The sequence below is a fragment of the Cryptomeria japonica genome, chromosome 1, assembly GCF_030272615.1.
Source record: "Cryptomeria japonica chromosome 1, Sugi_1.0, whole genome shotgun sequence".
In the NCBI taxonomy this organism is placed as follows: Eukaryota; Viridiplantae; Streptophyta; class Pinopsida; order Cupressales; family Cupressaceae; genus Cryptomeria; species Cryptomeria japonica.
Genome location: NC_081405.1, coordinates 244,858,416 through 244,872,145, shown reverse-complemented (window position 1 = coordinate 244,872,145; position 13,730 = coordinate 244,858,416). Strand labels below are relative to the sequence as shown.

General features: G+C 38.0%; 1 protein-coding gene across 1 annotated transcript; it reads left to right on the top strand.

The window, feature by feature from the left end:
- Positions 1 to 10,706: 10,706 nt before the first annotated feature.
- LOC131032341 (cullin-1-like) lies at positions 10,707 to 12,839 on the top strand. Its single transcript, XM_057963286.2, has one exon. The coding sequence runs from the start codon at positions 10,707 to 10,709 to the stop codon at positions 12,837 to 12,839; it is 2,133 nt and encodes a 710-aa protein (XP_057819269.2).
- Positions 12,840 to 13,730: the final 891 nt, after the last annotated feature.

The following is a 13,730-nucleotide window of genomic DNA, read 5'->3' as shown; positions in this document are numbered from 1 at the left end:
GGCGAGTTGAGTGCATTGGTTCATCTACTCCCACTGGTAAGTGACAATGTTCTGGGATAAGACAGAGAAATTAAAGGCAGATGATTGTGAGCTCACATCGGATGAACAAGTGAAACACAAAGATGTCTTAGTTGCATGAAACCAAAGATGTGCACCGGATCAACAAGAGTTGGCATGTTGAGCTACCAGGACAAAAGAGGAAGAACAAGAAGTGATGTGGTTGCCACTTTGGCAAACCTGTTGAGATGATGTCTGAGCTAATGAAGATGAAGGTAAGGTTTAACAGTTGCAGACATGGAGCAACCAGAATGCAGATGTAGGTTGATGCATGACAGTTGAAGTTTGATGGCATGGTGTCATCAAGGTTATTACCAATATACAGGCAGATGCATTATCAACCGGTAAGTACGTCAATCAGTGAGGTAGCAAAGAGGAAAAGTGAAAATCTCCTATTTGATGAAGATGAGCTTGTTGTAGATTGACAAGGTTGGTGACCGGGCTTTTGTGTTCCACCGGTAGGACAGTAAAGTGCAGACGGTTAGGGTATAATCGATAGGGTTAGAGAACCGGTAGATAAGCACTGGTAGTGTATGTGGTGGTCGATGACCATACCTGAACCAACATAGTGAGATGAGGTGGATGCCGACAAAGAAGACACGTAGTATCCAAGTGGCAAACGTACAGAGGTCGGTGAAGAGTACTTCAACGAGGTTGGTGATGAGTCGGTTAACATTAAATGAAGACCTCGGATATCACAGGTCGATTAAAAGGCTTTGCGGCTCAAGACAGATCAGAGGACAAAGATCTAATTCATTGGCACCATCATCGATGCAGAGTGTCTAAGTGCAGATCGGATTTGGTGAAGGGTGCCAAAAATTCATTCATTGTGATTGACAAGTGTAGGCCGACAAACAGATCGTGTTTGCTAAATTTAGCAAACGTGTATTGGACGCAACATAATTGGTGGAGTTGAGTGATCTCTTGCAGGGTGTCAATCCTCGAGAAAGATCTAATTGGATTCGATACGGATTGGGTCAATAGAAGGAACCCTAGTGCGCCAAAGGTTGACGTTATGTTTTGGCGGGAATGCTCACAGATGAATGTGCAGATCAAAGATCATAATGGATTGATGCTACCAGATGATGTGTCGGATATTGAAGAGCGGAGAGTAAGAGTGCAACAGAGAGCTAACCAGTCAGAGAGTTCATCGAAGCTCATAGTGACTGAGTGTTGGAAGGTAAATCGGTAAGAGGGTTTGACAGAGGATTAAACCGGTGAGGCCCTTGGGTTGGTGCCCTAAATCAGGGGTTGGTGCCCTAAAATCAGGGGTTGGTGCTCCTTGGGTTGGTGCCCTAAATTAGGGGTTGGTGCTTCTTGGGTTGGTGCCTTAAATCAAGGGTTGGTGCTCCTTGGGTTGGTACCCTAAACTTTGTAATCAGTGTTTATTGTGAGGCTAGATTGGAGCAGTAGACTCCAGCAACATTTCTCACCGAGGTTTTTCCCATGTTGGGTTTTCCTCATATATTCGGTGTTATGTGATGTGTATTTGTGTGTGTTTTGCATCTTGATGTCTTCCCCTATCTCACCAGTATATTTACTTTGTGTTTGAACTGCTAACTGGTGTGCATTTAGGATTAAAAAGGGTTAAGTTTTGAAACCACTAATTCAACCTCCCCCTCTTAGTGGCATCTTGTGTTCTACAATTGGTATCACTTGTAAATGGACTCTCTAGCCCTGTCAGTCCTCCCACCGGTCCTGAGGCAGAAAGAAGATATGAATGCAATGTTGATGCCATGAAAGCTAATTTCAGTGGGCTTTCTAGTGATGTTTCTTCACAGGTGGACAGATGCAAGCCCGCAAAGAGTTTGTGGGACAGATTGAAGAAGCTCTATGGTAATGAACCTAGAAATGCAGAACCGGTTTGTGGAAGCAAGAAAATAAATGAAACAAACACATGTGCAAATGATAAGTCTAGATCTATCAGTTGCTACAACAGTGATGAAGAGGAAACTCATCTATTCATGGATCATGAGACACAAAGCGAGATGCACACATCATAAAGTGATCATACTGATCAGTCCTACCAACAAGATGTGTTTGACAATGATGATGAAGAAGGTGAAGAAGAAGTTGAAGCTGAGGTTGATCTTTAAGGAGAACTTGTAAGTGCACTCGAGAAGCTTAATAGAGTAAGAAAAGAATACAAGTTGTTCAAGAATGCTGCCATTGTGGAACAAAACCAGTTGATTGAAACTCTACAAGAGTCAAAGTCAACCATTGCAAATCTGAAAGCACAAGTGGATGGTGCAAAAAGGGTGAGTATAGAATCAGAATCAGATTTGCATAACAAGGAGTGCAGGTGCAAAGATTTGCAATGAGAGCTAGAGGCCAAAGACAAAGAATGTCAGAATAAAAAAGATGAAATGGAGAATCTCAGGAAAGACCTTGAGAAATGTCAAGATGAGCTCAAGGTGAGGATCTGATTTGGTGGAAGCACTGATGCCTTGGATAAAATGTTGAGCAAACAAAAATACTCCAAGGATACCAGAGGAATTGGATGTGATGTCGGTGAGTGCTCCACAAGCAAGGATGTCTCCAATAAAGACATTAAATTTTGTCTCCTCAAGTGGACTTAACAAAGGACATACCTTCACTGTCAAGAATGCTCCAAGAAGGAATATAGACCTAACCAAAACCGGTGAAGACATGAGGATGAAGACCGGTGCTGCAAGGAGAAACAATGTTGATCCAAAAGGAAAAGGAAAGTTGAGAGAAGATAGCCTCACCGGAAGTAAGAACTTGAGAGGACAACCTAGAAGACCTCCATCTCGTAGAAGAAAAAGAAATGTTGTTGCTCACAAGACAAAGCAAGTGCGGGAAAAGAAGGGATAAGATGAAAGGACTACAAAGCGTGGACAACCCAAGACAAATCCCTGGAGAAGCCAAAGCGGTAAGATCGTCTCATGTTTGGCAAAACAAATTTGTAAGTTATAAGCCCTCCTTCTTCGGTTACTATTTTTCAGGCAAAGACTATGGTCATAGGGCAGATGAAAGTAAAATGAGGTCTAGGAATAGACAAAGTGTTTTTCCTAAGAATTACAATTCAGTTTGTAAAAGATGTAATGCATATAAGCATAAGACCTCAAAGTGTAGGAACCTGCATATGCTCTCTCCTGGTTATGCTAACAAGAGTCCATTAGCTTTTCCAAGAAATGAGAATGATATATGTTATAACTATAATGGACTTGGCCAAAAAAGTCATGAATGCAGGAACAAGAAATTTCAGTCATATGGCAACCGGTGTAATAGTCATGGCCCATATGGAAGAGGTTTTAGAACATATGAGCAACAAAGACATGCATGGAACAAAAGGAGAAATATTCTTGAAAAATCAAGAAATCCATTGAAACTGGTAGTGGGCTATAATAGCATGACCAGAAGAAGATGGTCAAACCAGTTTGATAGAAGGTCCTCCAATCATGTGTCTGGCATGAACACAGTCTGCTACTACAACAATGTTTTTGGAGCAAGAACCAATCAACAAAAGAAAATTAACGCTGCTCCAAGGACTGCAAATGAGAAGAGGAGTGAGACCAAGTAGGTATGGAGGAAGAAGCGAGGGGATATGACAATGGGCAGACACTGTGCATTCAATGCACATGTGATATCTCCTAAGGCTTAAAGGAGATGTAGGACTTTAGGGGGAGCTACAAATTGTTCATATTATTCACCCCCAATTTTGAAAAGAACAAAATGTAAGGATAGGCTATCGTCGGTATGAGGAAAAGATGAGATGGTTGTGTGTGTAATGCCTTGGCTACACATTCACAAAGGTGAAATGTTTTACAACTGCATGTATCAATAGATGGTTTAAACTGCTAAATGATAGCAAAGGCTTTTGACACAGGAAGATGGAGGCTAGTGGATAAAGTGCTCCGGTAGAGATATTGGACTGGTAGAGTAAACCGATATGTGTAGTGTGTTACCCATATGGATATTGACCGGTATTGCATATTTTGATCTGTGCAGTAACTCATGTGGCTTGAAGTGAAGAAGTTATGTCTCAAGTGAAATTGGAGAAGTCCTGAGTGACAATGTGTTGTTCCGGTAGCTGATCTTGTATGCATACATCATTATGTTTTAACCGGTTTGATAATTGACATGATAGCGATGTGATTTGGCATTGTGGTCATATAAGATCATGTCATAAGTTGTGATGGATGTCATGGAGTTGGAAGATCATCAGTGGATAACTTACTCAGCTCTACCGGTACAAGGTGTAGAATGGAGAACCGGTTTAGAACCTGACATGCAAAGGATACCTGAGATCTATAGTTCAGGGGGAGTTTGCAGCCATATTTTCTGATTGGTATCAGACATGTTGGATACTAAGGGAGATCAAGTGTCTATGCTGCAGTATAGGCCACTAGGTGAAACGAACAATAGCCTTCTCTACCGGGAGAACAACCTGCAAAGGAAGAGAAAAGTTCTCACTCAACCGGTTATGAGAAAAGAGGGAGAGTTACCTGCACAGGGGGAGATTATACAATTGGTATCACTGTCAAACTTAACACTTGGTATCAACAAATTGGAGTTAGAATAACTTTCTACATAACAAAGGGGGAGAATATGCAGTCTGACCAACAAGTAAGTGAAATTCACTGACACACTTTTCAACAATTGGTATCATATTAGTATATACACTTGGTAGCAGAGCAATTGGTGTCAGTTGGTGTCAGATCCCTCTATCCCAAGTATTGATGGTTGAGAGGATAAAGAGTAAAATGGCCAAAGGGTAAGCTGCAATCGGTAGAATGTTCTGTCAGCACCCTTTGTCATTGTGTCAAAGGGGGAGAGGAAATCAGTATTATACCGGATACTACATGTGTTGACATCAATGCCAAAGGGGGAGATTGTTGGCATTCTGTTGTCATTGATGTCAACCGATATTGTGTTGTCATTGATGTTACTGACATAGCCTGTCACCGGTAAGTATGGAATGTTGACTGGTGAGAAAGTATTGGAGACTGATATGATATGTCAACTGGTGAGTGATGTGTTGGCAGTGTATGGTTGCCAACCGGCGAGCATGTGACTAGTAAGAAAGCAAGGTTGAGCAAACAGAGAATGTGCACACAACCGGTAAGCAGTTGGATGTCAATCAGCAGGACTCCCACCGGATGAGGAGGTTATCACAAGATGAAGATATGACTGATAGAGTTTGGGTTGTTGCAAGTTAGTAAAGTAGACAAAGGGGATGTCTATCGGGTTATGTGCCTAATTGAAGATATATCTGCTCAATGACAGCAAAGTCATGTCAGTAAAATGTCGGAAGCATAATGAGTGACAAGGATCCACTCTCACTGAGTGATTGGCAAGTTTAGTGCATTGGTTCATCTACTCCCACTGATAAGTGGCAATGTTCTGGGATTAGACAAAGAAGTTAAAGGCAAGTAATTGTGAGCTCACATCAGATGAACAAGTGAAACACAAAGATGCCTCAGGTGCGTGAAACCAAAGATGTGCACCGGATCAACAAGAGTTGGCATGTTGAGCTACCATAACAGAAGAGGAAGAACAAGAAGTGATGTGGTTGCAACTTTGGCAAACATGTTGAGATGATATTCGGGCTAATAAAGATGAAGGTAAGGTTTAGCAGTTGCAGACATGGAGCAACCGAAATGCAGTTGTAGGTTGATGCATGACAGTTGAAGTTTGATGGCATGGTGTCATCAAGGTTATTACCGGTATACAGGCAGATGCATTATCAACCGATAAGTAGGTCAATCGGTGAGCTAGCAAAGAGGCAAAGTGGAAAGCTCATATCTGATGAAGATGAGCTTGTTGTGGATTGACAAGGTTGGTGACTGGGCTAATGTGTTCCACCGACAGGACAGTAAAGTGCAGACATGAAGGTTAGTCGGTTAGTGTATAACTGGTAGGGCTAGAGAACCGGTAGGTAAGCACTGGTAGTGTATGTGGTGGTCCGTGACCATACTTGAACCAACATAGTGAGTTGATGTGGATGCCGACAAAGAAGAAACAAAGTCTCCAAGTGGCAAATGTACAAAGGTCGATGAAGAGTGCTTCAAGGAGGTTGGTGCTGAGTCGATTGACATTAAATGAAGACCCTAAGTATCACGGGTTGATTGCAGGGGTTTGCGACTCAAGATAGATCAGAGGACATTGATCTGATTCATTGGCATCATGATCGATGTAGAGTGTCTAAGTGCATATCAGATTTGGTGAAGGGGCCCACAAATTCATTCATTGTGATTGACAAGTGTAGGTCGACAAACAAGCTGTGTTTGCTAAATTTAGCAAACGTGTATTGGACGCAACGTGATTGGTGGAGTTGAGTGATTTGTTGCAGGTTGTCAATCCTTGAGGAAGATCTGATTGGATTTGATATAGATTGGGTCGATAGAAGGAACCCTAGTGCGCCAAAGTTTGAAGTTATGTTTTGGCAGGAATGCTCATAAATAAATATGCAGATAAAGATCATAATGGATTGATGTTGCCAGATGATTAGGTGTCGTATATTGTAGAGAAAAGTGTAAGAGTGGAGCAGATAGCTAACCAGTCAGAGAGTTCATCGAAGATAATAGTGACGGAGTGTTGGAAGGTAAACCAGTAAGAGGGTTTAACAGAGGGTTTAAGGGTGAACTCACAATACTGGTTCCCACTTTTTGACCAACTTTGACACTTAGATGAACATTTTGTAAAAAACCTTCACTTTCCAACACCTATAACTTTTAAATCGTTAAGAATTTGAAGATGATGTAAACTAGTGATTTGTAACATCCTTTTTGTAGATTCTAAATATATTTTTTTCAAATTTTTTTGAATAAAATTTTATTGATTTTTCCATCTCCCTCGAAAGTAGTTTTTTTACAAGAAACAACATTTTTTAAGAGTGATGTGCATCCCGAAAAGTATAAATTTTTTTCTATAAATGATAAAAACTTATCTCTTTTAAATTTTGGTTTGTAAAATCAATACCCAGGGCATGCAGTTGGTTTGATAGTGATATGTTGAATATTTTTTATTTTATTAAGTTTTGAAGTCCGACTAATTATAATTTAGATATAGGTGTACGTTTGAACACATAACTTGCTCTATATATATCAAAATTAAGTTTTATTTTTTTTGTTAGAAAAAAGACATCAATACCTAGGGCATATATATTTTTTAGAATTTTTTTGAATTAGTTTGCTATTTTTCCCAATGCATTGAACAAAGAAGTTCATGTTCAATGAAAAACCTACATTCATAAAAAATAAAATAAAAATATATTAATAAACTTAAATATATTAAAAATTATACTATTTGGAAAGCTTATAATATGGACTAAATCCTTAAGAAAACAAAACTTCTAAATGAATTTGTTTGACCCCTCAAAAGCTAATGTAAAATTGGTTTTTTATCAGCATTTGATAGATGCAAAGGAGACTCCATTGCAAGTATGATTTAGAAGTAGAGAGGTTCTATCCAAGAAATTTTGATCTAAGAGCCTTTGATCTAACTCTCTTCAATTAATTACTTCAAATGGGACTTCTTAAAGCTTAAATAATTATATTTTCCAAAAAATGTATGATTTCAGCAAAAATCAGGATGTACCAAAAAGTGGGAACCAGCTTTGTGAGTTCACCCTTAACTGGTGAGGCCAAAGTAACCGGTAAGCTGCTAAAGATTGTAGCAGTCAAATGAACTGGTAGTGTTTTAACCGATAAGGAGGTAACAAAGTGTGAAGCAATGAAAAGTGAGAATCGAGGGAGGGCAGGCGAGGCAGAGACTGAGCAGAAGAGGAATCAGAACTGACAGAGTGAAGAGAACCGATAGAGTGAACAGAACCGACAGAGTGAAGAGTACTGGTGGTGACAAGCACCAGTGGATCAGTGTGAGAAGAGAACTGACATAGAACAAAGAAGAGGAAGACCAGTTGAGAAGAGTTGAACTGATAGAGTGATTGGATTGTGAGAGGTTACATAATTCATTTGTAACCAGGTAATAAATTTTGTATTGTTTACAGACATTGTAATCACTGAGTTGGAGCTTGGTGCTCCTTGGGTTGGTGCCCTAAACTTTGTAATCAGTGTTTATTGTGAGGTTGGATTGGAGCAGTAGACTCCAGTAGCATTTCTCACCGAGGTTTTTCTCATGTTAGGGTTTCCTCATATATCTAGTGTCATGTGATGTGTATTTGTGTGTGCTTGCATCTTGATGTCTTTCCCTATCTCACCGGTATATTTACTTTGTGTTTGAACTGCTAACCAGTACACACATTTAGGATAAAAAAAGGGTTAAGTTTGGAAACCACTGATTCACACCCCCCCCCAACCCTCGTCTCAATGGCATCTTGTGTTCTACACTTTTCATATATATCAAATACATTGGCTATCTCTAAGATACAACAATAGAAGGAACAAGATAAATCAAATCCATTTTGCCTATAGCAACAATTGTCTCTGAGTAGTCAATACCCTCAACTTGTGAAAACCCCTTAGCTACAAGATGTGCCTTGTATTTGTCAATGAAACCATCAAATATACCCACTTGCACAGAGCCATTTTTTTACCTTAGAAAGAGAAACTAAGCCCCATGTATTATTCTTCATCAATGAAGAATACTCCTCTACCATAGCATTGTCCCACTCTAGAATATTGGAAGTGCACATTCTTCACTATGACCCAGCTTGGAATCTCTTCATTTAAGACATCCAAGGACCATGAGACACTCCTAAATAGAGTTTCCTACATTTTAGAGCTATTTAGCAAGGGCCCTCTCTTGCATGGAATGATACTTAATGAAAATAATAAATAAACCTTTTCCACCATTCTAGAAAAATGCACATGCAACCCTAGATTTTTCTTCATAGTTACAAATCTAATCATCCAAAACCTTCCTTGTCGGAATCTTACTATGAGCAACAACCACAAAAATGATAACCACTTTAAAACTTGGTTTCTTCCTTGTTCAATGCACAAAATAGATAATCATTGGGTTCAGCATCTAGAGTACGGAGGCCAGAAGAGGGTTGCTAGCCTTCCTCTCCTGTAGCTTCTCAAACACCATCGAGACCTCCATGCTGTAATTTTTCACCTCAAACCTAGTAAAAATTGGAACCTTATTGATCTCAAAACCTACAATGATTTACCTAAGACATTAATTCTATTGGAAGTACCATGTTCCTCAAGATCCTTAAGTGACTGCCCTAAGGCCTCACTACCTCCGAGCACTACCTCCGAGCATTATAATGAACAAGCACCCAAGTGATGTGGGAGGACTATTACCAATTCAAACATTTCAAAACAAAAAAAACAATCAAAGAAAACCTAAGGTGGGAAAACAAATACAAATTAGGGAGCAAGCCAACAAAGTAACCTAACCCAAAAGACCACCCAAGGGAACAGGAATTGGTCCTCACGACAAGCAAACAATGCGAAGAATCATCAAGAGGCCATAGCAAGGGCATAGTAGGTTAGCAATGGAAGATGGTTGTTTATCTATCAATCTAAACCATAGAGCTCTCTCCAGCCTCCATGTCCAAATTCTAAGTTCCACAAGATAGATAATTCACTCACAAGTACCCATGAATAAGTGTAGAGGATAGTGGTTTTTTGAAGACGAATCCATGTTATCTAGTTTTTATTCCATGGGATGTAGTGGAAAATGTGATGGTTAGTTTGGGCTTTAATTATCCTTCTTTTAATATTGTGATACTTCTTAGGTATAATTTAATTTGATGATTTATAATCTTATATTATGATTCATGGTTTGTTCTTCAATTATGATATGGCAAGGAGGTTTTTATATAGAAGGTAGTAAGTTGTAGAGGATACGATTTGAGAGTTTTGTTCTTGTCAAGAAAAATTAGAGTTTGCCCCTTTAAGTGGCTTAATTTATATAAAATAAATTGTTTTATTTCTATCTTGCAATTTTTTGAATCTGATATAATTTTTCACTCTATTTTTCTCTTTGAGTAAGCATTTTCATAACATTCATATGAACAAACATTTTAGAGATATAATTTTTAAAACATATTCAAATTCTTCATTAAAATATCTAACAATCATCCAACTAAGAAATTTTATATCTAAACAAAATAAACTATCTCGTATGGATCACTATCTAGACCAGACCCCTAGTTTTTATTGCTTTTAAAATCAAAAACTATCTCGTATTGATGTCAAATGATAGTGAAACATTTAGAATCATCATTAGAATGACAATTAAATAGATTGACTTAATAAATGACCAAGTTTAAAGACCATTTAAATTTTATCCTAAAATGAAAAAAACAATAATTAATTATAAAATTTAATCCTATTCTCAAAATTATTAGTAATATTACATAAAGATAAAAATCTTTAAAATATAATCTACTGCATCCTAATTATGATTTAAGAAATTTTAAAATATTAAAAAGAAGCATTTTACACATGATTTTATAAGATATATTTGGAAGGTCCTTCAACTACTGATTTGTTATGTTAGGATAAATTTCAAAATTGCTTTTAAGGATTAATTTTAGTTGAATATAAACATGTTAAACCCCATGTCATACGTCATGAGGTTCGAGCTTGTGATTCATGCCTTGTGGGTCAATTTATATAGACGTATGTTTGGCTCAAACCTCATAATCTATTGTGATTTTCGTTGGGGGTGAGAACTTCGGATTTACTTGTAAAAATCGATAAAGAGTGATGGAGAGGGAAGCATTGGATACGTTGCAAAATGGAATTGCAAAGGTTAAGCAAATCGTCGAAGGGAAGATCCCATCTGGTCTTGTGTATACGATGATTTATAATGAAATCTACGAAAAGTGCTATAAACTGCCTCACACTTTGATGCAGGCTGAATATGAGAAAACTTTAAAAGATCATATCAATTCAACAGTTGTACCCGCACTGAGGGGGAAAGAAGATGAGCTTCTGTTGAAAGAAGTTGGAAAGCAATGGGAATATTACAATCGAATGGTTAGCATTTTATTGAAATGGGTGTTTTTTTATAAGATGATCTTCTCAAAACCCGACGAAGCTGCTCGGAGATACTTTCTTGAAATGGTCTACAACAAAGTTTTGCGAAGTAATGTGCAGGCTGCTATTATGCTTCAAATTAATAAAGTGAGAGAGAGTGAGAGCATTCTGGATCGGGCTGTATTGAATAATGTTGTGCGTATGCTGTTGGATCTTGGGATGGACTATTATATAGATTTAGAGTTGACCATTTTTGAAAGTACTAACATATACTATTCCAGAAAGGCTGCTTCATGGATATGTGAGTACTCTTGTCCAGACTACTTGTTGAAGGTTGTTAAGTGTTTAAGGTTGGAAAAAGAAACAATTGCAATGCATTGTTTGCATCAGAGTAGCCAAACTAGGTATATAGAAATGGTAGCAAATGAACTTCTTTGCAAACATGAAAGTCAACTTTTGAAGGAAGATTCAGATTGCCATCCATTGTTGAGAAATGACAAGATGGATGATCTTTCAGAGATGTTTAAGTTGTTTTCTGGAATAGATAAAGGCATTCAGCTCATGACCAAAATATTTAGACAGCATGTTACGAGGAATGGTACATCATTGGTTAAACATGGAGGACAAATGGTGGCAAAGGCAACTGAAAAAGATCAGTTTGTGAGGAGTATTATCCAATTGCATCAGAAATACTTGCAATGCGTGGAGGAGAATTTTATGAACCACTGCCTTTTCAAAAATGCACTCATGGCAGCCTTTCAGAGTTTTTGCAATCAACAAGTTGCAGGAAACAGTATTTGGGAATTGTTTGTCACATTTTGTGACAAGATTTTGACAAATAGAAACATGGCATATTCAGATGTTGAAGATGCCCTTGAGAAGGTTGCAAAGATCTTTCCCTACATCTATGACAAAGACATGGTTGCAGATTTTTATAGGAAGAAACTCGCAGATAGGCTTTTGTCCCATAAAAATTCAAATGCTGATTATGAAAAAAGCATGTTATTAAAGCTGAGGTTTGAGTGTGGACGACAATTTACATTTAAAATGGAGGGCATGCTTACTGATAGGGCATTGGCAGTAAAAACCCAATCAAACTTTGAGGAATACCTCAGTCAGAATCCTCTTCATCCATGTTCTGGAATAGAATTCTCTGTTACAGTTTTGACATCTGGATTTTGGCCAAGCTATAGGTCACCTGAATCACTTCTCCTTCCTGTTGAAATGGTGAGACATTTAGAGTCATTCACAGAGTTCTATAACAGAGAAAACATGAACAGAAGACTAACATGGAAATATTCTCTGGGAACGTGCATTATTATTGCGAGATTTGACCAAGGTGAAATTCAAATAGTTGGAACAACTTTTCAAACAAGTGCACTATTGTTGTTCAATGCAGAAGAGAGGTTAAGTTTTTCAGAAGTTAAATCCCAGTTGAATTTGGAAGTTCAAGATACAGTTGCATTGCTGAATTCCCTTGCATGTTCAAAATACAAAATTCTGAGTAAAATTCCAGATACAGAATCAGTGATAGAAACCGATTGTTTTGAATTCAATGCAAACTTTTATAGTAAAAATAGGAAGATCCGACTTCCAGCACCCATAGCTAATGTACAAGAAAATGTTGGGAAGGCTGTGTTTCAAGATAGACATCATATAATTGATGCTTCGATTGTAAGAATTATGAAGAGCAGAGAAACATTAACGCATAAGGAATTAGTGATGCAATGCATTGAACAGGTTAAAGACATGTTCAAGCCAGATGTGAAACAAGTTAAAAAGAGAATTGAAAATCTTATAGATAGGAAATATTTAGAGAGAGATAAAGAAAATCCTGAAATGTACATTTACTTGCATTGACATTGGTTCAGAGAAGATGTTTCTGGATTTGATAGGTCGCAACTTATTTTAACACTGAACTGTAAATCTTATGTTGTTCATTAATCTTCTACTTTTCTTTTCTCCAGTCCATCAAATCATCACATAAGAATAGTTCAAATGTAAAAAATATATAAATGAGGGAACAATAATTATAAAGTTTCAATTTTCCATTCATAATATTAATAATATAAGGAAATTGACACACAGACTGATATAAGTAGCGAATAAATAACTCTGATGATTTTTAAGTCCAACTCTTGTAGAGGCAAGAATCATAACCTATATAGCAACTTTCTGAAATTGCAGTTGAACTCCAATGCACAAATTACAGTCGAGACATAAGCTGAAAAGGGATAGAAGTCAGTACAGCACCATGCATTCTCTGTCCCTGTCCATGCATTGTTTGTGTCACTCCTCCAACAATTTTATACAACAAATCTGAATTTATAGCCAATTATCAATTATAAATCTAGTAATGACTCAGAAAGCTACAAATCCAAAACATTTGAAAAAAACATGTGGAAGGAGTGTTTGATGTTAAGAAGAATGGTTTCTTACCCCGCTCAGTCTCAATGATGTGCACGCTCGGTCTCTATGCCTCGCAGGATGGTGGGGCGTGTATTCTATGCCTACCCCCGTCACTCCGCAAGAGTCATTTGGCAATGGAGCATACCTCGCAAGGTAGAAGGATAGATGTTAAGAAGAATGGTTTCTTACCCCGCTCAGTCTCTATGATGTGCAACTATGCCTTGCAGGATGGCAGAGTGTGTATTCTATGCCTACCCCCGTCGCCAGGCAAGAGTCATTTGGCAATGGAATTTTTTTCCCCGTAACTCTAATATTCCTGTTCCTTGCAAATTATTTTCATGC